This window comes from Moschus berezovskii, chromosome 16, assembly GCF_049115385.1.
Source record: "Moschus berezovskii isolate FMDL1 chromosome 16, NW_MosBer_1.0, whole genome shotgun sequence".
NCBI lineage: Eukaryota > Metazoa > Chordata > Mammalia > Artiodactyla > Moschidae > Moschus > Moschus berezovskii.
In genome coordinates this window covers 30,508,771-30,533,577 of record NC_142475.1, presented here as the reverse complement: position 1 = coordinate 30,533,577, position 24,807 = coordinate 30,508,771, and the positions used below count along the sequence as shown (strand labels likewise).

Genomic DNA, 24,807 nt, shown 5'->3' with positions numbered 1-24,807 from the left:
TACAGGATGCCTATGTACTAGTTATGGAGAAGGAAATGGCAACCCACTCCAGTAGTTTTGCCTAGAGAATCCCATGGACCAAGGAGCCTGGTGGGCTACAGTCCATGGGGTCGCAACAGTCAGACACGACTTAGCAACTAAACCACCACCATGTATGGCCTCAGTTATCGATTGTATTATTTTTATATTTAATAGATTTTATTTTTCGAATAATTTTAGGTTCCCAGCAAAATTGAACAGAAAGTACAATATACTGTATACTCTTTGATCACATACTCATGGCCTGCCCTAATGTTTTTAGAGTATGAATCTAATTATATATCTTAGATTTATAAATTTCATGCATGGTTTTAAAACTGCAAGCAACAGTTCAATAAAAAATTTTATATATGTATATATATATTGCAGTGGTTCTCAGACAGTGAAGTTAAGAAGAATTGAAGCAAGTTTTCCTTAAGTATATAGTGAAATTATGAATCATAATAGTAGAATGTTTCTTTTTAACCTAGCTCTCTTTTTGATTGAATTTGATTACAACTAACAACTTAGTTAAGTATAATATTGCTAAATGGAAACAATGAAATTTCAAATGTTTATAACCTGTATTTCCTTGAGCATGTGTTTTTAAGGACTACTATACCAGGTGGTACATCTTTTACAACCCAAGAATTTACAACAATACATCATTATCATCCAAAGTCCATAGTTTACATTATAGTTCACTCTTGATGTTGTACATTCTATGAGTTTTGATAAATATGTAATGATATGTGTCCATCATTGTAGCATTGTAGATTAGTTTCCTGACCCCCAGATCCTCTATTATCTGCCTATAGATCACACCCTTGCTAATTTTTTTTTAATTTATGTTTTTGAGTACACACTTTGTGTACAACAGTATATTCTACTAACAATTATAACAAAAATAATTAATCTTATAATTTTATAAATACATAGCATTGCCAAAAATGATATTTAGTTTAATATTGCAATATAATATTTTGCATATTTTAACATGTACTTTTGTGCATGATTATAGTATGATTTTGAATATGATAACACAAGGGCAGTATCCTTTGCTGTTTCATCATATAAAACATTCTCACGTGCAGTTATGAATAAGTTTAAAATAATGTACTATTTTGGTGTAGCTTTTTTCCAAAAGGGATTTGGTACTTGATCTAATGAAATTTCATAGTTTTTAACTTTATGGAATTAACAGACATTCTATTCTAAAATTTTAAGTTGGTTTCATGTTGTTTTCCTAGACTCAGAAGGTGAAACAACTTGTACATTTAAGCCAATTTGTATTAAAATGAGACTTGTATACAAATAAATCCAACATATTTGCTAATTTAATGACTCCAGATAATCTAGAATAGTACATATTCATTTATAAGTATGCTTATTCTTATTCATAAACATAATTACATATGTTTAAAAATATCTTACCAAAATAGATCTCTTGGATTTAGGGTTATACAGAACTTTTATCCCCTTGTGTGCTGTGATTCATGGGGTCACAGAGAGTCGGACATGACTGAACGACTGAACTGAACTGAACTGAACCTAATGTACCTTATATTTAATGAGTAATGTCCACTATATGGTTTATTATCATTTTCCATCTGATATGTAAGGGCTGTGTATGGAGCTCTGTGTGAAGATGGTTAATAAAAAATTAAACACGTTATTATTATTCTCTCCTGAAATCCATCTAAAACAAAAAAGATTTTTAAATGACAAAGACTCCCAAGAATATAAATAGTAGAAGGGGATTAAAACCAAACAAAATTTGGGAGCTAGTAATTAGATGAACCAGTTGTAACAGATTTAGAAGCCTCCAGAAGGTTGAGACATCAGTCACTAGTGGGAAAAGCTAAGAGGCAATCCGGTTTACTCCTCAGTATATCCAGAAAGTCTCACAAATTGGTAGCACCAGAAACCTTTAATAGAGGCAGTGGAAGTCATGCTTAAAAGAGGAAGATCTAATTAAGAATTGGAAGAATTCAATTAAGAAAATCCAGTTAAGAAGTGGTGAGAGGACCAAAAACCTGCAACTGGGCAACTTCCCTTTTTTTACCCCAACTGTATATTGAAAGTTTATTCTCTGGAGGAGGTAGAAGAGTCTTTATATGGTGAGTTGAAGATTCAAGATTGGAAAGAAAGGTACAATGCAAAAATCAAGTGGGTTGTTGTTGTTGTTCAGTTGCTGAGTCGTGTTCGACTCTTTGTGACCCCATGGACTGCAGCATGCCAGGCTTCCAGACCTTCACTATATCCCAGAGTTTGCTCAAACTCGTATCCCTTGAGTTGATGATGCTATCTAACCATCTCATTCTCTGCCATACCCTTTTCCTTTTGCCTTCAATCTTTCCCAGCACTAGGGTCTTTTCCAGTGACTTGGCTGTTAGCATCACGTATATAAAGTGCTGGAGCTTCAGCTTCAGCATCAGTCCTTCCAATAAATATTCAGGGTTGATTTCCTTTAGGATTGACTTGTTGGATCTCCTTACAGTCCGAGTGACTCTCAAGAGTCTTCTCTAGCACCACAGTTGAAAAGCTTCAGTTCTTTGGCACTCAACCTTCTTTATGGTCCAGCTCTCACATCTGTATATGACTACTGGAAAAACCATAGCTTTGACTATGCAGACCTTTGTCTGCAGAATGATGTCTTTGCTTTTGAATCCACTGCCTAGGTTTGTCATAGCTTTTTTTCCAAGGAGCAGGCATCTTTTAATTTCATGGCTGCAGTCATGAAGGGAAAATGGAATGATATCCATTTGTTTCTGAGACAAAACATTCAATATCATAGTAACCCAAGTTTATGCCCCAAGTGGATTAATGTTTCCATATAAAATTTTGACACCCACTTCCTCACATACACACATTCACCTCTTAAATCATAGAAACCTGTCAGCCTGTTTAATACTGTCCAAGTAAATGATTAAAGAGTCTTTTATGCAGTATCTAAGCAGTACAATAGGAAATATTTAAAGACACTGACTGACTTACAGATCTCTCAACAAAACAGTCAAGGAAAATGCACTATAGTGAAGTCTACAGGTATCAAGTACCACCTCTCTACTGACAGCATCCACTCAACTTTTTCCTTAACTACTTGTAAGTATTAGCAAATAAAATAACCTGATTTCTGAAGGAGTTCTCAGGCATAGAATTTACTGTCTAAAAACAAATAGAGTAAAACAAATTTGAGGAAACAAGATGTATATGAGCAAAATAAAAATTAAAAAAAGCAAACACACTAATATGAATTTTCTATAAAAATATGATGCTATGGAGAAAAAAAATATTTTTGGAAATTAAAACAATGAAATAAAGATCAAACAGTCAATAGAATGTGTAAAGACAAATTTGAGGAAAACTAGAAAAAAAGAGGGGGAAAGGCAGATATATGAAATAGGAAAGAAGAGATAAAGTAGCATTAGTAGCAATAGTAATTAGAGGAGAATTTCAGTAGGACCTTCAAATAATAGTCATTCTGAAAATGATCATTGATAAAATGAAGGAGAGAAAATGATCTGAATTTTTTTTTCTAAAGCAGAGGGCATGGGGTTCCATATGGAAATAATCCAACAAATACCTAGAACATATGATGAAAATAATTTCTTCTTTATCAAATAACAAAAAAATTATATGCTGTGTGAATATATACACTTTTTTTTTTCAAGAGAAATAGGGAAAAATAAGGTCAAATATTCAGAATGGCTTTAGCCTTCAAAACATCAGCACTGTCACAGAGCCTTGCCTTCCAAATCCTAGTGTAACTGGTTTCCTTAGTAGAATTCTATCCGTATCCAAACTATCAGGAAGTTTGAGGCACAATATGAGGTACCGTTTGATCTCTTAAGCACACATAGTTAAGAGGCTGCAAAGACTTCTCTGGTGGTCCAGTGGTTAAGATACCACCTGCCAGTGCAGGGAACAGGAGTCCATCCTGGGTCCTGGAAGAGCCCACATGCTGCAGAGCAACTAATCCCCTGCGCCACAGCTACTGAGGCCTGTGGGCTCTAGAGCCAATGCTGTGCAACAGGAGAAGCCACTGCAGTGAGAAGCCCCCATCAAGAAAGAGTAGCTCCCACTCATAGCAACTAGAGAAAGCCTCTGCAAAGCAGCAAAGACCCAGTGCAGCCAAAAAGGAAAAAAAAAAAAGAAAAATTTAAAAAAGCTATGCATGTTTCATTATAACACAGAAAGTGAGTATTACGAGGTGTAAGAAAGAGAGGATCCAACTAAGATAGTTTAATGGTATATATAGAATAATTTCTAGTTATAGAAACCTAGAAGACATTAACTTGTTCAGATAGAGACTAAGACATTCTGAAAATTTTTCTTCACTTAGTTGAAGTTGAATGCTTGATGTATCTAAATATATTGGGAAGAGATTCAGAGAACTGGCAGAGTTTGAAGTTGAGTTATTCAACGTAAGAAGGGAAATTATTAACTTCACAGAAAATAGAAACTTAGAAAACAAAAGTTTATGTATAATACATAGCCTTGCTAACAATGCTAAGAATAGCATTTACATAGTTACAATGTTAGCACTGAATATTTCAACCAAAATTTTATGAGAAGAGTATGTTAGGAGGGGTATAGTTTAGGATGGTGAAAAAGAATAAATCTATTTTCCATTTTGAGGAAACAATTCATATGCCTTAAAATCAGGAAGTATTTATATGAGAGACAGAGGTAGCTATCAAATGAATTAGTTGAAAATATATTTACAGTGGCTTTGAAGACATATAGCATCTAACCTTGTTTTAACTCTCTGACCTCATTTTCTTCCTGTCTCCCCTTCACTCAGTCTACTTGAACTAATGTGGATTCTTACTATTCCAGGAACACTTGAGGTATTCTGCGCTTCATAGTCTACACTTGGAGTTCACTTTCGTGGAATGCATTCCCCTAAGACATCCTTATGGTAGCTCTTTTACCTCGTTTAGTCAGATCTTACTTTAAATCTCACCATCTCGATGAGCCCTTTCCTAGGTAACATAATAAGCTTCTGTCTCCACATCAAACATTTTATTTCCATTCTTTGCTTTGTGTTTCTCTTTAACATTTATTATCTAATAATATCTTACATGTTACTTTATTTATGATCTGTGTCGCCTCTCCATCACCTGCTCAAAAGTTTCTCTCACAAGCTCCCTGAGAGAAGGGGGTGTCTGTTGCTCACTGTTGTATCCCCAGTGCCTAGACCAATGTGTAGCATGAAGTAGGTGCTTAATAAGCAAATGGCCATTAGAAAATATCAATGAATGAACAGAAAAAGAATTTATAACCTTCATTTAAGTCATTTCTAAATGCATTTAATGGCAAAATAAAAGAAATAATACCATTTCAAGAAAAGCTAAAAGTCCTTAGTGCATAGTACACATGAATTCCTTATTTTTTAATCAAATATCCTCTAAACATACATTGTATAAAAAATGATTGGGAAAAAAAAGCAGAATTATTGACATTCTCTCCTGTGAGTTCATATGACTTGCTCTAATATTTCAGAAATGTTTGGAGAGACTTCTGAGATTTGAGTAATTTTTCTCATCTGATATTTCTTACAAGACTGTTTCATTAATAGTTTCATTATGCAGAAGTACATTATTGTCATTCAGAGACAGTTTGGAGATATATTTCATTATAGAGTTTGCATGCATAAATAAGCATATTATTAATAATCAATGGCAATTAGCACACAATGAACTTCCTCTTAAATTTAATTATATGCTTGATTAACAGTGTTTGGGTACTTAATTAAAATAAGAAAGTCCAATGATACTTAATTCTCACTTATATTCATATTACAATTCTAATAACGCCAGTCCTCACTCAATCCATGCATAGCTCCTGTTAATTTGAATCAGAAGTATGCATGCTTACTGAATAAAGCCTAAAATGCAATTGACTAGGTCACATCAGAGAAATTTGTCTATAGCCTGACAATATGGAATGAAGGAACAGTCTATTGCAGACAGCTGAATAGAGAGATAATTGTCATAATTGGTTTCAATTAGTTTTTCATAGTTCTGATGAAGCAATTTCTGTTGTATTATACCATGAACTATAACCAGTAACAAAACTAGTTAGCATGATTAGTAGGTGTCAGTGCTTAAATATGTAAAATATATTCTAAATGTTAAGATCTAAGTGAAGATAAATGAACTGAATAGCAGTGTAAATGCATTGCTGAGAAACCTTTGTCTGTTACATGTGATAGGGTTTGAATGGAATGAAGTCAGACATATTCAATGAACTCAAGTGCCATAAATATATATTTTCAGAGGAAAATCAGTTCATGTGCAAACGATCATTTATTCCAGTATGAAACAAGTGACCATTAAATGAACATTAAAACGTGGTGATATCAAGAAACTCACAACAAAGTTAAAATCATGGTTATTTCCCATTAATTTGCTTAGGTAGCCCAAATAAATTTTGGTAATGTCTGTGTTGCTAAAGAAGAAACTGAAGTATTGAAAGCCTCTTTGGATTCATTAGTGAATGGCAGAGATAGGATTCCAAGATAAGTTTATTTGATTTCATTACTGGTGCTTTTTTCACGATATTACCTTTTCTAATGACAAGATCGGGCTTCCCTGGTGGCTCAGAGGTTAATGCGTCTGCCTCCATTGCGGGAGACCCGGGTTCGATCCCTGGGTCGGGAAGATCCCCTGGCGAAGGAAACGGTAACCCACTCCAGTATTCTTGCCTGGAGAATCCCATGGATGGAGAAGCCTGTTTAGGCTACAGTCCACGGGTTCGCAAAGTGTCGGACACGACTGAGCGATGGAACGGAATAACAAGATCAATTACAAGAATGGAAATCAACTGAAACAATCCCCACCAATTCTATCCTCAACAATGATTACTGTCCTATATTTTTTGTCAGTACGAAGTTCAAAATACTCTTACTCAAGGAAGTTGAATTCCCAAAGAGATTTGAAATAATTTGGATCACTCATGTTTCCCTAACTTCCCATTTCTTTGAATTAAGCTAATTCTTTAGCCTTACAAAATATTGAGAGCCCAGTATATCTGAGTAAGATTAGTGCCAAACTGATGCTTTAGAATTGTGCTGGAGAAGACTCTTGAGAGTCTCTTGGACTGCAAGGAGAGCATACTAGTCAATCCTAAAGGAAATCAACCCTGAATATTTGTTGGAAGAACTTATGCTGAAGCTGAAGTAGCCCCAATAATTTGGCCACCTGATGCAAAGAACCGACTCATTGGAAAGACTTAATAATGGGAAAGATTGAGAACAGGAGGAGAAAGGGGCTACAAAGGATGAGATGGTTGGATGGCATCACCAACTCAGTGGACATGAATTTGAGTAAACCCTGGGAGACAGTGAAGGACAGGGACACCTGGCGTGTTGCAGTCCATGAGGTCGCAAAGAATCAGACATGACTTAGCAACTGAATAACAACAGATAAGTATGTCTGAATTGAAAAGTTTGCAGTTTTGATGATGCACATGAAAAATGTAATTTCTCTCATTATTATGATCACTAGCCAGAGTAACAGTGTTTGCACCTTAAGAGATAGCTAGTAAAGTAGAATTTAAAAAGAAAAAGATTGTTAGTGTTAGCTGCTCAGTTGTGTCCAACTCTTTGTAACCCCATGGCCTGTAGCCTGCCAGGCTCCTTTGTCCATGGGATTCTCCAGTCGAGACCACTGGAGTGGGTTGCCATTCCCTCCTCCAGGGCATCTTTCCAACCCAGGGATTGGACCCTCCATTGGCAGAGGATCCTTTACTACTAGCACCACCTGGGGGAAGCCCAGCGATTATAGGTAAACTTAATTCCATTGATTACCTCAAAGTATTAAACCCCTTATTGGGCTAATTCTGTATTAATCAAGAGGTTCACCCTAGGACTTGTTCCAGATACTGTATTAAATCCCTTTTGCAAAAAAAAAAAACAAACAATTAATTTCTGGCAATGAAGAAATATTTGTACTAAAAGTGGTACATTAAAATAAAAATTTAAAATATATGTTACTGTTTTGTGGTCGGGAATAGTAGCAAGAAAACATAATGAGGTGGAAGGCTGGTGGCTTTTCTAAGTTTTGACAACTGTGGTGAAGTAATTTTTATGACAATCTGGAAGACAGACCACTGAAGCTTTAGCTTGAAAGGAAGAAGCTTAAAAAAATAATTGTTAAAGTATGTGGCCTGTTCTTGGCTGCCTTTGACAAGACTTTACAATAAAAACAGGTGCTCAGCCAGATATTGGCCAGTTTTCAATAAGAGATTGAAGAAAATAGAGTCTAAAATTCTGGTGATTTATCGTTGGAAAAGCCCACTGCTTCTGTACAGTAGAGGATAAGAAGGTTTATCAGAGCCTCCTATTAAGTTTCTTAGTCAAAGAATGAAAGGCAGCCCTAGGGCAAAGATCAGATAGAGTGTTGCATTCCTGCCCACTTTTTGTTTATTGCTTCTGATCAATCAATGCAAGGTAGTTTCAAAAAGGGAATGGTTAAAGCAAATTGGGGATGGGTGGAGAGGGTTTACTGGCACATGAAAATGACTGGAAGCAAATAAAACCAGTTCCTATTAAGTTTTTTAAGTGAATTTTATCCAAATAAACCCTATAACTCATCTGCAAAACTCTTTGGTTATTCAGAGCTTCTCTGGTGGCCCAAATGGTAAAGAATCTGCCTGCAGTGTGGGAGATCTGGATTCAATCCCTCGGTTGGGAAGATCCACTGGAGAAGGGACTGGCAATTCCAGTACTCTTGTCTGGAAAATCCCATGGAGAGAGGAGCCTGATGGGCTACAGTTTATGGGATTGCAAAGAGTTGGACATGACTGAGCGACTAACTTGGAGAAGGAAATGGCAACCCACTCCAGTGTTCTTGCCTGGAGAATCCCAGGGACGGTGGAGCCTGGTCGGCTGCCATCTATGGGGTCGCACAGAGTCGGACACGACTGAAGCGACTTAGCAGCAGCAGCAGCAGAGCAACTAACACGTTCACTTTCATTCAGTCCTTAAGGCAATTTTCAAGCACCAAGCCTGTATTAACAGTTGTAGGACATATGAAATGTGTACCCCAAGGATAGTCTACTCTCAAATACCCACTTCAAATTTTGCCATGGAAAATTTGGACAAGGAAGACTATTTGACAGGAAATGCCAGGCAACAGCACAAGACAGGATAAAGGGGGCACCTTCTCAAGAGCAGAAGCAGGGTTTTCAAGGGTATGATCAACAGGATCTGTTTATTTCCATGGCCACTGTTTGTGGAATATTCTCTTTTCTTTCCTTATCCACATAGGGGTGTTTAATTTGGCCATTAATTTTATTCCTTTAACAGATCCATGCAGAACTAGAGTTGACTTTAATGGAAAAACAAAACAAAAGCCTTCTATCTATCTCCCAGAAACCTGGAAATTTGAGAAGATGTAGTAAAGAGAAATGGTTGTGTCGGGAATAAAGGGAAGGGAAGGACAGTTTCTCTGAACATCCTCTGATTAAATTCCCAGTAGCATGGAGTTCAACCTTTCCGGCAATACAGCTTCACCAAGTGCACAAACACAGGGCCGAAGTGAATAATAGAGCAACAGAATAGAAAACAGTTGGGTCTCTGCTTACCGACAGCAGTTTGTTCCATCCTAGCCTAGACTTGTCAGAGAGTCATATAGAGGGAGTCATAATGACTGTCTGTTTAAGCCATTTCATTTTGGGGCCTTTTGGCAGCATTAGCATAGTATTGACTCTGGGGGAGCTAAAATTATTAACCCTAAAATTATTTTCTGAAGAATTTTCTCATGTATATGGTATTCTGCTTAAGCCATTAATTTTGTATATTGCCCTGATCACATCTTGTACATTTCTGTCTCTGGGTCTTTATTCATGTGATTTATTTGACTTCTCTTGAGTCCTCCCCAACTAAAATCCTACTCATGTCATTTCATACAATTTCTTTCCTTTTGTATAAATATATATTCAAAAAATTTTCGGCTTATGGAATCAGTTTTATTACTTAATTGCCAGAAGATTGTATTATGCATGTTTTATGTTTCCAATTGAGTTATAAGGTCTAAAAAACAACAATGGTGACCTGTTTTTTTATAGCCCTTTGATAGTTATACCTCGGGATTCAATAATTATTTGATAATTGATTAATTGCTGAAATATAATAGCATCTCTCACTCCTATTGGAGAAATATATAATCTAGTAAGTTATCTATAATCAGTATGACACATCATTTTAAAGAATTAAGTTACTTTTCTCCAAAAAATCTTAATAATGATACTTGTCCCAATTCTGTCATATAAAGAGGAAAGTCCATTCATGTTTTCCTGTTATTCTGAAGCAAGCTGTCAAATGCTACCACTGCCAGATGTAGCATTATTCCATTTCTAGAAACGTTAAAGTGAGGGTGACTGCTAATATATTTTCATTCTCTAATTTTCTTCAGCTTTGTTAAGATTCTGGTAGCAATACATGATGTAGTTAGCTTTAAATAATCATAACACTTTTCATTTTACATGATTTTTCCACCCATATCATTCCAACTATGATAATTTACAAAACAAAAATACTGTTCTTCATAAGTTCATTTTAGGTGGTAAAATTTATTTGGCCAAAAGGTCACTGATATTTGAAATTGAAGGAACATTAATTGCCTTTTAATCACATAACAAAAATTACATATCCAGTAAATTACTGTCTATTGATATTGTGCAGTGGATTTTTCTATTTAACCATTACTCTTGATCTAACTCGCAAAACATCTCTATTGCCTATGGGCCCTACCTCAGTATCAAAATAGAATGATGTGACCTAGGTAGCATACAATTTTATATGTTTGATTTACACTAAAGCTTCCAGTATTTCACACTAACTTCCTTTGGAAAATTATCAGCCCAGCCAAAAATTTATCTTAATTAAAAAAAAAAAGTGGCAATAGACTTTTGTCCTTCTCTTGCTTGAAATATTGGGTTGGCCAAAAATTTCATTTGGGTTTTTCCATACAGTGCGATGAAAAACCCAAATGAACTTTTTGGCCAACCCAATACATTCTATTTATATGCATACTCCTCCACTCCCTTACAATCAGTCTAGTAATCCATTTAGGCAGATTTGTTCTTGTTGTTCAATCACTCAGTCATGTCTGACTCTTTGCGACCTCATGGAATGTGGCATGCAGGGCTTCCCTGTCCATCACCATCTACTGGAGCTTGCTCAAACTCATGCCCATTGAGTCAGTAATGCCATCCAACCATCTTGTCCTCTGTTATCCCTTTCTCCTCCTGCCTTCTATGTTTCTGAGCATCACAGTCTTTTCCAGTGAGTCAGCTCTTCCCATCAGGTGGCCAGAGTGTGGGAGCTTCAGCTTTAGCATAAGTTTTTCCAGTGATATTCAGGGTTGATTTCATTTAGGATTGACTGGTTTGATCTCATTGCAGTACAAGGGACTCTCAAGAGTCTTTTCCAATGCCACAATTCAATAGCATCAATTTTTCGGTGCTCAGCCTTCTTTATGGTCCAACTCTCACATCCATACACGACTACTGGTAAAAAAAACATAGCTTTGACTGTATGGATCTTTGTCAGCAAAGTAATTTCTCCGCTTTTTAATATGTTGTCTACATTTTTCATAGCTTTCTTCCAAGGAGCAAGCATCTTAATTTCATGGCTGCAGTCACCATCCGCAGTGGTTTTGGAGTCAAAGAAAATAAAGTCTTTCACTGCTTCTATCATTTACCCATCTATTTGCCATGAAGTGATGGGACAGGATGCCATGATCATTGTTTTCTGAATATTCAAAACGCTTTTGGATGAAAGCTTTAATCCAGCTTTTTCATTCTACCCTTTCACCTTCATCAAGAGGCTCTTTAGTTCCTTTTAGCTTTCTGCCATAAGGCTGGTGTCATCTGAGGTTATTGATATTTCTTCCATCAATCTTGATTCCAGTTTGTACTTCATCCAGCCCAACATTTCACATGATGTACTCTACATATAAGTAAATAAGCAAGATGACAATATACAGCCTTGATATACTCCTTTCCCAGTTTGCAACCAGCCTTGTTTCATGTCTGGTTCTGACTGTTGCTTTTTGACCTGCATACAGATTTCTCAAGAGGCAGGTATAGTGGTCTGTTACTCCCATCTCTTTAAGAAATCCCAGTTTGTTGTGATCCACACAGTCAAGGCTTTAGCACAGTCAATGAAACAGAGGTAGATGTTTTTCTGGATTTCCTTTGCTTTTTCTATGATCTAAAGGACATTGGTAATTTGATTCTGATTCCTCTGCCATTTTCTAAATCCAGCTTGTACATCTGGAAGTTCTGGGTTCACATACTGTTGAAACCTAGCTTGGAGGCTTTTGAGTGTGACCTTGCTGGCATGTTTAATGAGTGCAACTGTGTGGTTCAGTTCAGTTCAGTTCAGTCGCTCAGTCGTGTCCAACTCTCCATGACCCCATGAATCACAGCACTCCAGGCCTCCCTGTCCATCACCAACTCCCGGAGTTCACTCAAACTCATGTCCACAGAGTTGGTGATGCCATCCAGCCATCTCATTCTCTGTCGTCCCCTTCTCCTCCCGCCCCCAACCTTTCCCAGCATCAGAGTCTTTTCCAGTGAGTCAACTCATCGCATGAAGTGACCAAAGTATTGCAGTTTCAGTTTTAGCATCAGTCCTTCCAATGAACACCCAGGATTGATCTCCTTTAGAATGGACTGCTTGGATCTCCTTGCAGTCCAAGGGACTGTGTGGTAGTTGAACATTATTTGGCATTGCACTTTAGGATTGGAATGAAAACTGACATTTTCCAGTCCTGTGGCCACTGCTGAGTTTTCCAAATTTGCTGGTATATTGAGTGCAGCACTTTCGCAGCATCATCTTAGAGGATTTGAAATAGCTCAACTAGAATTCTGTCATCTCCACTAGCTTTGTTCATAGTGACACTTTCTAAGGCCCACTTGACTTTTCACTCCAGGATTCTGGCTCTAGGTGACTGATCATACCATCATGGTTATCTGGGTTGTGAAGATCTTTTTTGTATAGTTCTTCTGTGTATTCTTGCAACCTCTTAATATCTCTGCATCTGTCAGATCCATACTGTTTATGTCCTTTATTGTGCTCATGTTTGCATGAAATATTCCCTTGGTATCTCTAACTTTCTTGAAGAGATCTCTAGTCTTTCCCATTCTATTGTATTCTTCTACTTCTTTGCATTGCTCACTTAGGAAGCCTTTTTTTTATCTCTCCTTGCTATTCTTTGGCACTCTGCATTCAGATGGGTATATCTTTCCTTTTCCCTTTGCCTTTCACTTCTCTTCTTTTCTTAACTGTTTGTGAGGCCTCCTCATACAACCATTTAGCCTTTTTGCGTTTCTTTTTCTTGGGGATGGTTTTGATTACTGCCCCCTATACAATGTTATGAACCTCTTCTATAGTTTTTCAGGCACTCTTTCTATCACATCTATTCCCTTGATTATATTTGTCCCTTCCACTGTATAATCATAAGGAATTTGATTTAGGTCATACCTGAATGGGCTAGTGGTTTTCCCTACTTTCTTCAATTTAAATCTGAATTTTGCAATAAGGAATTCATGGTCTGGACCACAGTCTGCTCCTGGTCTTGTTTTTGCTGACTGTGTAGAGGTTCTCCATCTTTGGCTGCAAAAAGTATAATCAATCTGATTTCTGTATTAACCATCTGGTCATATCCATGTATAGAGTTGTCTCTTGTGTTTCTGGAGGAGAGTATTTGCTATGACCAGTGCATTCTCTTGGCAAAGCTCTGTTAGCCTTTCCTCTGCTCTTATTTCTTATTTTTGAGTCAGTAGTTTGACTTCCTTTTCATTTAGTTAAAATAATTTTTAAATTATCAAAATTAATTTATCCTTTTGATTGCTAAATCTGGGACTTTTTGAAGCTTAGGATGACTTCTAAAATGAGAAATGTGGGCTAATATTTGCTCCATCTTCAACATTCCATTAAGAACTGTGGTATGACCAGCAGCTTAGGATTTATTCTCATGATTAGTAACAGGCTTTTTTCAGTTAATATGTTTGCATAAGAAAACAGTTTTGAATGACACAACTATGTACTTATACCCATAGAAGATGGTGCCAATGTGTTTCTTTGCTTATTATGATACATGTTTAATTCATGATATGCCTTCTACTCTTTTCTATTGCACCTGTTGTTCTCTACTGTTTTGTGTCTAAACATTACTCCTATAAACTCTGTGATGATCATCTTTTATATTTTTCTATCAAAGGAGATAACTCAATTGATTGAGCAATCCTTTGTTTGCTTGCCAAATTACCACACAGTGTACCAAGTTCTTGATACACAAAGATGAATTAGAACCCTGTTTCAAGATGTTAATAGGCAAATGTGTAAAGAAGTAAATTCTATTTGATTATATATACTGTAATTAAAGTCCATAGGCACATGATAAATAGAATGACTGATTCAAAATATTCACAAAATGTTTAGTCAAACCAGTCTCCAATGAATTCTCAAAGACCATTTATGTCCTATGTGAGTGAAATGATTCAGTATCTGTGATAAAAGAAGGTCTTGTACTATAAAAAAAAGTTTTTAAAATGTATTAGTTAAGTGCTTGGTAGTCTCAGGATGAGAGGTATTAAGGTGGTTAAACTTGATGTTACACTCTTCTAAATTATTTTTAATCACCTGGGAAATAAAACCCTGAGATTAATTTTCTGTAAGAAGTATAAACAATACGATTTTACTTCCCTTAGTAAATATAATTTCACAATGTTTTAAAGCATTGTTAATTGATCTCAGCAGGATCATGCTTCATCGATTTGACTGAATAACTATGCAATTGTTTAGTCTTGGTATCCATTATTTTTTCATTTGATTTTCATTCCAGTTTTCAAGGTCAGGTTTTTTTCTTGATTTTTTGCTACGTATCTTGCCTTTCACAAGTACCCATGTGCTCCTAACAAATGGGAATTAATTTTTTTAGAACCAAGTTTGTTTTAATGTGTTTGTTAGTATAAATCACTCATCTTTTTCTAAATTACTTGGCAGAGTTTTACTGAATTTTGCCAAGAAAAATATGATTCTGTTCTTTTATAGTTCTTTATATATACTCTCAGTTTAAATTGTCTTTTAAACTTTTTATTCTTTAACTTATTGGGATCATGTTAGGCTGCAATACATGGAAGATCTTTCTATAAGCACTATGCCTTGTATGGTGCTTGATATGATACCAACCAAGAGATGAAAGAATGAATGAATCAGTAACATTTTGTAAATATTGTTATACAAATCTTCTACTGAAAGTTGAGATTCTTGATAGCACGCTCAGTCGTGGCCAACTTTTTGTGACCCTGGACTGCAACCTGCCAGGTTCCTCTGTCTAAGGGACTTTTTAGGCAAGAATACTGTAGTGGGTTGCTATTTCCTCCTCCAGTGATCTTCCCAACCCAGGGATCAAACCTGTGTCTCCTGAGTTGCCTTTATTGCTGTGCTATGTAGAAGCCAGGAGTTGAGATTACACCTTGAATAATTAGCATTTAATGATGACTGAAAACCATGCGTAACCTAAATGTTGAGAATTATGTTTTATTTGCCATACATACTGAGGACTTAAGCCAGAGAGAATCTCTCGGATAGCTCTGAGGGACTGTTCTGATGAGGTAAGGGAAGAGCCACTATACATAGAAGCTTTTGCAAAAAAACACACAAAACCCCTCAAAAACAGAAAACCAAAATCTTATAACAATGGGTAGTTGGAACACAAAAATATTACTGTTATTATAGAAAAACTAGACATTTCAGGTTAATGAATTTAGCACTTTTCTATGTGTGGAAAAACGCAAAGAATAGACTCATTGAAATCATTCCTTTAATTCGTACCTTAACAGGTACAAAGGGTGTTAACCTGAACCTTACCTTAATCATATCAGGTGTGAAGGTCAGTCTCTGTTATTTCTCCATCCTCAGTTGCCTAAAGGTGCCCAACTGGGTGTGGATGCTGATATGGCAAGTGACATTTTTGTCCACAGTGAAGTCATGACTGTTCCTTTAGTAGATCATAACTTCAGTTCAGTTCAGTCACTCAGTCGTGTCTGACTCTTTGCAACCCCATGAATCGCAGCACACCAGGCCTCCCTATCCATCACCAACTCCCGGAGTTCACTCAACCTCATGTCCATCGAGTCGGTGATGCCATCCAGCCACCTCATCCTCTGTTGTCCCCTTCTCCTCCTGTCCCCAATCCTGGCATCAGGGTCTTTTCCAGTGAGTCAACTCTTCACATGAGGTGGCCAAAGTATTGGAGTTTCAGCTTTAACATCAGTCCTTCCAATGAACACCCAGGACCGATCTCCTTTAGAATGGACTGGTTGGATCTCCTTGCAGTCCAGGGGACTTTCAAGAGTCTTCTCCAGCACCACAGTTCAAAAGCATCAATTCTTCAGCACACAGCTTTCTTCACAGTCCAACTCTCACATCCATACATGACCACGGGAAAAACCATAGCCTTAACTAGACGGACTTTGGTTGGCAAAGTAATGTCTCTGCTTTTTAATATGCTATCTAGGTTGGTCATAACTTTCCTTCCAAGGAGCAAGCGTCTTTTAATTTCCTAGCTGCAATCACCATCTGCAGTGATTTTGGAGCCAGAAAAATAAAGTCTGACACTGTTTTCTCTGTTTCGCCACCTATTTGCCATGAAGTGATGGGGCCAGATGCCATGATCTTAGTTTTCTGAATGTTGAGCTTTAAGCCAACTTTTTCACTCTCCTCTTTCACTTTCAACAGGAGGTTTTTTAGTTCCTCTTCACTTTCTGCCATTAATCACACCTAATTAAGATGTCTCAAAAGAAAATTGATTGTAATAATAGTAAAGTTGGAGTTTGTTGAGCTAATAATAATGTCTACCATGTAGTGAGTGCTCCTTCAGCATATAAATGACATATATATGTATTGTTTTATGTAATCTTTTCAACATCCCTTTAAAGTTGATACTCCCCAATCCAAATAGTATACATATATTATTTTGTCTGCTATTCTCTTTTAAAATTAATTTTGGTGATCCTATTTAATGCATTTTTTCATATTAAATTGAATTAGCATATATTAGTAAACTCACACTGTACATATCATAAATACTATGAAAATCTCTGCGCATATATACATTAAGGGATCCCAGTTAGTTACTCTCAGTTTTTCTCTTTGGAAGTGCTTATAGTATCTCTCTCACATTCAATGATGGAAAAGTTCTCTTTTCTATTCATGACATATGCGTGTTATATAGATTCACTGCTGTTGCTGTTTAGTCACTGTCATGTCTGATTTCTTATGACCCCATGGACTATGGCCCACCAGGCTCTGTTCACAGGATTTCCCAGACAAGAATATGGAGTTGGTTGCCATTTCCTTCTCCAGTATATTCACTACATAAACCTGTTTTTGGCCAAACCTTTTGGAATACTTTTATACAAATTTAGTTTCAACCTTACCACAGCCATAGAACTATCTTCACTGTATTTTCAGTTCTAATAACTATTAGAGTTCTTTGATTCTTATATTTTAAAGTTTTGAGTATGCTTGATAATTCTCATATTTTTTCCCCTCTAGCTCCCTAAAGATTTTGGCATCAGGGACTGGTTTCATGAAAGACAGATTTTCCATGGACTGGGGTGGAGGAGGGGATGGTTCAGGGAGTAATGCGAGTAATGGGAAGTGGTAGATGAAGCTTTGCTCAGTAGCCCTCCACTCACCTCCTGCTGTGTTCAGGACGTGAACATACCTGGTTCCTAACAGACTGGTATCAGACTGCAGCCCAGGAGTTGGGGATCCCTGCTCTAGCTAAGTCTTTATCCTGTTTTTAAAACTTATGTCATAATCTAGACTAATTAAACTTTCTCAATTATATGCTTTTATTTCAGCCTATATGTTTCTTTTATCACAACTGCCTACATGCTAAGTCGCTCAATCTGTTTGTGACCCCATGAACTGCAGCCCACCAGGCATCTCTGTCCATGGGGATTCTCCAGGCAAGAATACTGAAGTGGGTTGCCTTCCCCTCCTCCAGGGGATCTTCTCAACCCAAGAGTCGAATCCAGGTCTCCTGCACTGCAGGTGGATTCTTTATTGTTTGAGCCACCAAGGAAGCCCAGAAATACTGGAGTGGGTAGCCTAACCCTTCTCCAGGGAACCTTTCTGACCCAGGAATCCAAACGGGGTCTCTGTTATCCCAATTACTACATTATAATTAATATTCTGTAGTCATTTATTTCATTGGTTAGCATCATTTATTAACTCTATGAAGGAAGAGCCATGATTGTCATTTGCAAAACTAAGAGAAGGGGGTGGTAGAGTATGAGACAGTTATGTAGCATTACCGACTGAACAGACATGAATTTGAGGAAACTACAGGAGAGAGTGAAGGACATAGGAGCATGGTGTGCTGTAGTCCATGGGATTACAAACAGCTGGACATGACTGAGCAATTGAACAACAATAGTCCCCCAAACATTGCTCATGACAACTGCTTAATAAACATTTGTGGAATGAACATCACTTTTCATTGGGTAACAGCATGTGCTTGTGCAATGATCTAAAACTTTTAAGTTAGAGATACACCCAAGTCTACAACTTACTAGTTGGGTGACCTTAGGAAAGTTACTTGATTCCCAATTTCCCTTTCTGTACAATGAAGGAAATCATATATGATGCTGGGTATTTTGTGAGGAAAGTTATGACCAACCTAGACAGCATATTAAAAAGCTAAAAAGCAGAAACATTACTTTACCAACAAAGGTCCATCTAGTCAAAGCTATGGTTTTCCCAGTAGTCATGTATGGACGTGAGAGCTGGACTATAAAGAAAGCTGAGCACCGAAGAATTGATGCTTTTGAACTGTGGTGCTGGAGAAGACTCTTGAGAGCCCCTTGGACTGCAAGGAGATCCAACCAGTCCATCCTAAAGGAGATCAGTTGTGGGTGTTCATTGGAAGGATGGATGTTGAAGCTGAAACTCCAATACTTTGGCCACCTCATGCGAAGAGTTGACTCATTGGAAAAGACTCTGATGCTGGGAAAGTTTGAGGGCAGGAGAAGGGGATGACAGAGGATGAGATGATTGGATGGCATCACTGACTCAATGGACATGGGTTTGGGTAGACTCCAGCAGTTGGTGATGGACAGGGAGGCCTGGTGTGCTGCGGTTCATGGGTCGCAGAGTTGGATACGACTGAGCGACTGAACTGAACTGAACTGAAGGTGTGAAAATGAATGCTTAAAGCAGTATATGGTTCAGAGTTGGTTTCAGTGACTGAAGATATTAGATTCCTCAAACTGTTCATTTTTAGAAAGCAAGGAAGGTGGTGTGTTTTACACTGGTACATATCATCAGTTCAGTTCAGTTCAGTTCAGTTCAATCGCTCAGTCGTGTCCGACTCCTTGCGACCCCATGAATCACAGCACCATATCATAGAACATTTTTAATGGTAAACCTCAAGAGCTTCTGATGAATAAATTAATTGTCACTTACCAAGTAATTTATTTTTATGTTTCCTTTTTAATTAATATAGATAAATGTCACTAAACTATAACCTCTATATTACAATTGGATTTTTATCTTGGATCTCTCCGAAGTAATTCTTGTTGTATCAACAATCCTTTACACTTTAGAATATTTATGTTATTAAATTCCTTCATATTATTTGCTGATAATTTCAATATCTGTGAGAAGGGTAGATAAAAAACACAGCTTTTAAACAAATTCACAATCATTTGTTGTGGATTGAGCAGTAAAGTTACATGAAAGTCTGACATTTTTAGAGACATATTTGAGTATAAAGTCTTTAGATATGTTTTTCCATTGATCTTCTCAATTCACTAAACTGCCCACCCTACGTATTTCAGTTTTGTCTTATAAACATGATCTTGTGGCATAATTCCAAGACTTAATTCAAATGAAGCTTCAGTACATAGGGAGTTTCTTTTATTTAGTAATCTTTGTATTAACAAATTTGATCAATGCTCAGCCAACAGTCTGGTGAAAATAACTATATAGTACTTCCAACACAGTCCAGTCCCATTTTAATCTTTGCATTACTGAATATTAAGTGGGATTTATCAGGGTCCCTAGCTTTGTTTTAATCACCTAAGCCTTTTGATTAACATAATAGTGTCATATGTTGGTGAAGAAAGATAGCTATAGTCTCTTTGGTGATTTTGCTTAGATGTAATCATCTGCTTCATAAACACAATGAAGTGACAAGCACAATCTTGGTAGCTGGCTGCTGCTGCTGCTGCTGCTAAGTCACTTCAGTCGTGTCCGACTCTGTGTGACCCCATAGACGGAAGGCCACCAGGCTCCTCCGTCCCTGGGATTCTCCAGGCAAGAACACTGGAGTGGGTTGCCAGTAGCTGGCAGGTACATTTAATAAATTACATGAAAATTCTTTTTTTATGCTTAGATCTCTATTTTCCTTAAGGATGATTTTATAATAAACAAAATCATTACTTATTGTAAATACCATGTATAATAATGATTACGTTTCAACGTGTATTCCTGAGCCTGACTGTCCATGTTTATCTTCGTTTTCTCTTGAAATTCAAACTCTTGACTTCTGGTAGAAGCAGTGTTTAAAAATTAGTCTATCTTAGCTAGTTTTCCAACTTTTATAGTAATGACAAAAAGCTAATTTTATTTAAAAGTTCATATTGCAACACTATTTAGAAAAATCAAGAATAAAACATGAATGTTTAATCAGAATATAGCATTTTTTAAAATGGTGGGCTACTCTCCAACTCTGTGTGACCCGATGGTATGTAGTCCATCTGGCGCCTCTGTCCAAGGGATTTTCCAGGCAAGAATACTGGAGTGGGTTGCTATTTCCTACTCCAGGGAATCTTCCGGACCCAGGGATCAAACCGCATCTGTCTCACTACATCTCCTGCATTGACAGATAGATTCTTTACCACTATCACCATCTGGGAAGCATGTAATTCTTCCAGCTAATAACATATATTTCTTGGCTCTGCGTTTTAAAATGGACATAAACAGCATAGAGAGAGAAATCCCAAATTAAAGGGTTGAGAGGGGACAAAAATAGAAACCATGAGCAATGGCTATACAATTGGGATCTATTAAACCTGAATGTGAAAGTTCTTAATAATGTGTTCATGAAATCCTCAATGTACAGAGGATGATGGGTAAGTTATTTTTAATGAAGGTCAAAAACAAGGGCAAACAATAACAGCAGTTTCCTGAAGAGGAGAACCAGATATATTTTGGAATTATTTTTTTTATTAGTTTAATTTTGAAACAGTCTAAATTATTATCCGTCTTTTGTTTTTGATATAAATTCAGCCACAAGGCAAGAGGTAAGATTAGGTAATCTTTTAAAACTCAGATCAGTGTTATTATTCATTCACTGAGTCACTTCATATGTTTTCTTTTTGCTTTAGCACTTTTTTCTGTGTAATGTTTATTTGTTCATGTAAATAAAAGTTAAATTTGAGCATAGCAACTATTTCAAGCCTTTTTATTTCTTTCCTTTCTTTTCTACACCTAAAACTTCTTGTGAAATAATTTGGAAACTTCTTTTTCCCTAGATGTAGAAGTTCATGATAATTGAAGTCCTGACCTCAATTATTTCTTGGGGGGTGGGAGGAAAGGAATGGATTGATTCTAAAAACACAAGTGGTAGTTTCATTAAAAGTATTTCCTTTTTCTTTACTATATTCAAGGGATTGAATTCTTAACTCATTTCATCAAAACTTATTAATCTCCCCTCCCTTGCAGCAAACAGCTCATCTATTAATCAACTAAATTTTCTAAAAAATTAACTATTCCAAAATAAATTGTTCATTTCAAAAATATTTTGTAAAAAAATGACTGAAAATTTACAGGAAATAAATGTTTTAAATTTTACTAAAAATGAATTATAGAATTTGCCTTCATGAAATGGTAAAGTGAAATATTAAAAATCATTAACCATGGTTACAGATATTTAAAATATTTTGCAAATAGTAGTTTATAATGTATAATTAAATGCTAAGATATCTTAATGAATTACCTTCTATTTATGGAAACCATTGATATTTAATTAATAATAGTCAAGTTCTTTGCATTTCTAGGTTTGAGAACTTTAAATAATAGCTTTAAACTGAAAGTATATAATTTATTTCTAATGTATATAAGGAAAGTTCTATGACTCTCCAATACTTCTTTCATTGATTGACCTCATTTGAAATTCATCACTGATTTTTTTCTTTTCAGTACCATTGAAAAATTAAACAAAAAAACTTTTTTTTTCACTTAAGAAATACTCTCAAAAGTACCATATGCATATTATGAGTGAAAATATAAAATTTCAACTTTGTTTACTGCACTAATTATCACTAAATGATTGTTGATTTTATACAGTTGCTACTACATTTTATAAAGCGTTTTTTATTTTAGTATTTTTACTTAATATTGTTATTGATATTTTCAGCTTTATAATGGTTTATAATTATTTGATTTAATGTAAAGTGATATCATCCACTTTACTAGCTGAACAAATAGGATGAATATCATGTTAAATTGGAAACATACTTTATTTTTGCATTGCAATGTCTTTTTTAGCTTTTTATCTTGCAATAATTTTAGACTTTCAGGTAAATTATGAAAATAGTACAGGGCACCCATATATACGCTCTTATCCAGCTTTCCTTAATATTAGTTAATTAATTTCCTAGTTAATTACAATTTGTGTAATACTATTAACTAAATCAAAGTTAACTTTACTCAAACTGGATTATCTTTTAGTCCGTTTATTCCTTACTATTTGTATTTCTGTTAATCATGATTTGTAGTATAAATGTAAATAATCTAGTAGAAAAATTAGGAAATACTATTCCCCCCAACTTCATTAAATTCTATAACTTCTACTTCAATAAAAATTTTTTATTTTTTCTCTTAAAGTGAAAATGTATTTTTCTCTGAAATGAATATTATTTTTAAAAATCTCTTATATTTGTATACTTGTATACTTTAAGCATAACCTAATAAAATAACAAAGTAACATGAATATCAGGCAGTTTCCAGACATTTTGCATATTGATCTATTAAAACTTGCAACTGTATGCACTTGTTATGATAATTCTCATTATATTCTCAAGGTTGAACATATATTAGAGCTGAAATTCTAGCCCAATCTCTTGAATTTCACAAATATGTCCATTTTCTACTGCTTTATAATTTTTTTATTTAAGTGAAAAAAGTTTCCACCCAAAATGTATGTAAATATTTTCAGATGAATGTTCATGGTTTAAGGTTAAGTAGAAGCATTAAAGTAGGGAGAGTGTATTCATGAAACTTGATTTTTATATCACTAATATATCACTATTATTTAGTAGAATGTAACATTGAAGAAGCCACATAAATGACATTGCTCTTTTTAATTGTCTGTGAAATGTGATTTATTTGTTTAGTTGCTTAGTTATGTCTGACTCTTTTGTGACCCCATGGACTGTAACCCATGGACAGGTTACAGTCCCCTCAGGTAACAGGCTCCTCTGTCCATGGGATTTGCCAGGCAAGAATATTGGAGTGGGTTGTTATTTCCTTCTCCAGGCAATCTTCCTGACTCAGGGCTAGAACCTGGTTGTAAAATATGAGTAATAAATATTAATTTAAAAAATTGCTACAAAAATAATATAAAATATCTAAACCCAAGGATAGAACCCAGGTGTAAAATATGAATAATAAATCCTAATTTAAACAATTGTTACAAACTTAATAAAAAATATCTAAATTTTTCTAGCATGAAGATAGGCATGTAATACCTATTCAGTAAAATTTTGTTCCTTTTCCATACTTCTCTGTTGACGTAATTGAAATAGAAGACGTTTCCATTATTTTGTAAATCTTCTTAACAGGAAAAAGGACATCTGTATCTACATGTAATTTTATAAATCTAAAACATAAAAATATGTATTAAAATAACTGTAAACTCCTTTTCCTTCTATTCTGTAGAATTGCAGAGTAGCTCTTGTGGAAATCCAGGAGTTCCACCGAAAGGTGTGCTATATGGTACAAGATTTGATGTTGGGGACAAGATCCGCTACAGCTGTGTAACTGGCTATATCCTCGATGGCCACCCTCAACTCACCTGTATAGCCAATTCAGTCAATACAGCCTCATGGGATTTTCCTGTTCCTATCTGTAGAGGTAAAGAAAAAAATAATGCTTATCTTTATGTTGACTGAGTATTGCTTTGCCTTAATGAAAATATTTTTAAAATGAGTAATATATATTTGCAAAATATATTTAGTGCTTGTTTCTTTCATAAGATCTGAGGCTTTGAAAAAGAAACACATACAGTATATGACAGATTAAGGAAAATACTTAAGACAACATTCATTACCTGTGAAATAAGACAGTAGATTACATTACTATATATATGTATGTATACATACATTGTGTATATGTGTCAATATTTAGAAAAACATACAGAGTTTATGATGCATAGAACTTTAGACTGTCAGTCATGACTTTGTTTTTGTTTTGAAATATTAACTGAATTTATGAATATTTTAAAGATTTCTGGTAGATGAATTAGCTTGGGAATGTGTGAAATTAAGAATGCTGTAAAGTTTATTATTAGTAATGATAAGGGTCACTTGTATTATGGGAAAGCATAGTGATATACTAATGAGAACAAAGGTTCAAAATACATAACCTAGAAGATAGAACATGTTCAACTTTAGTGGAATTTGTTCATGAATTTTGTTGTTGTTTTTTGACTGTTTGTAACCCCATGGACTGCAGCACACCAGGCTTTTCCA

At 35.6% G+C, this 24,807-nt stretch overlaps 1 protein-coding gene across 4 annotated transcripts in view; it reads left to right on the top strand.

The window, feature by feature from the left end:
• Nucleotides 1-24,807, top strand: part of CSMD3 (CUB and Sushi multiple domains 3) — a 1,369,436-nt gene that overhangs the window by 259,058 nt on the left and 1,085,571 nt on the right. For all 4 annotated transcript variants that reach the window (XM_088844606.1, XM_088844605.1, XM_088844604.1 and 1 more), the window contains exon 4: nucleotides 23,996-24,190. In XM_088844606.1, the coding sequence (XP_088700732.1) occupies nucleotides 23,996-24,190 (195 nt within the window). The remainder of the gene's footprint in view (nucleotides 1-23,995; nucleotides 24,191-24,807) is intronic.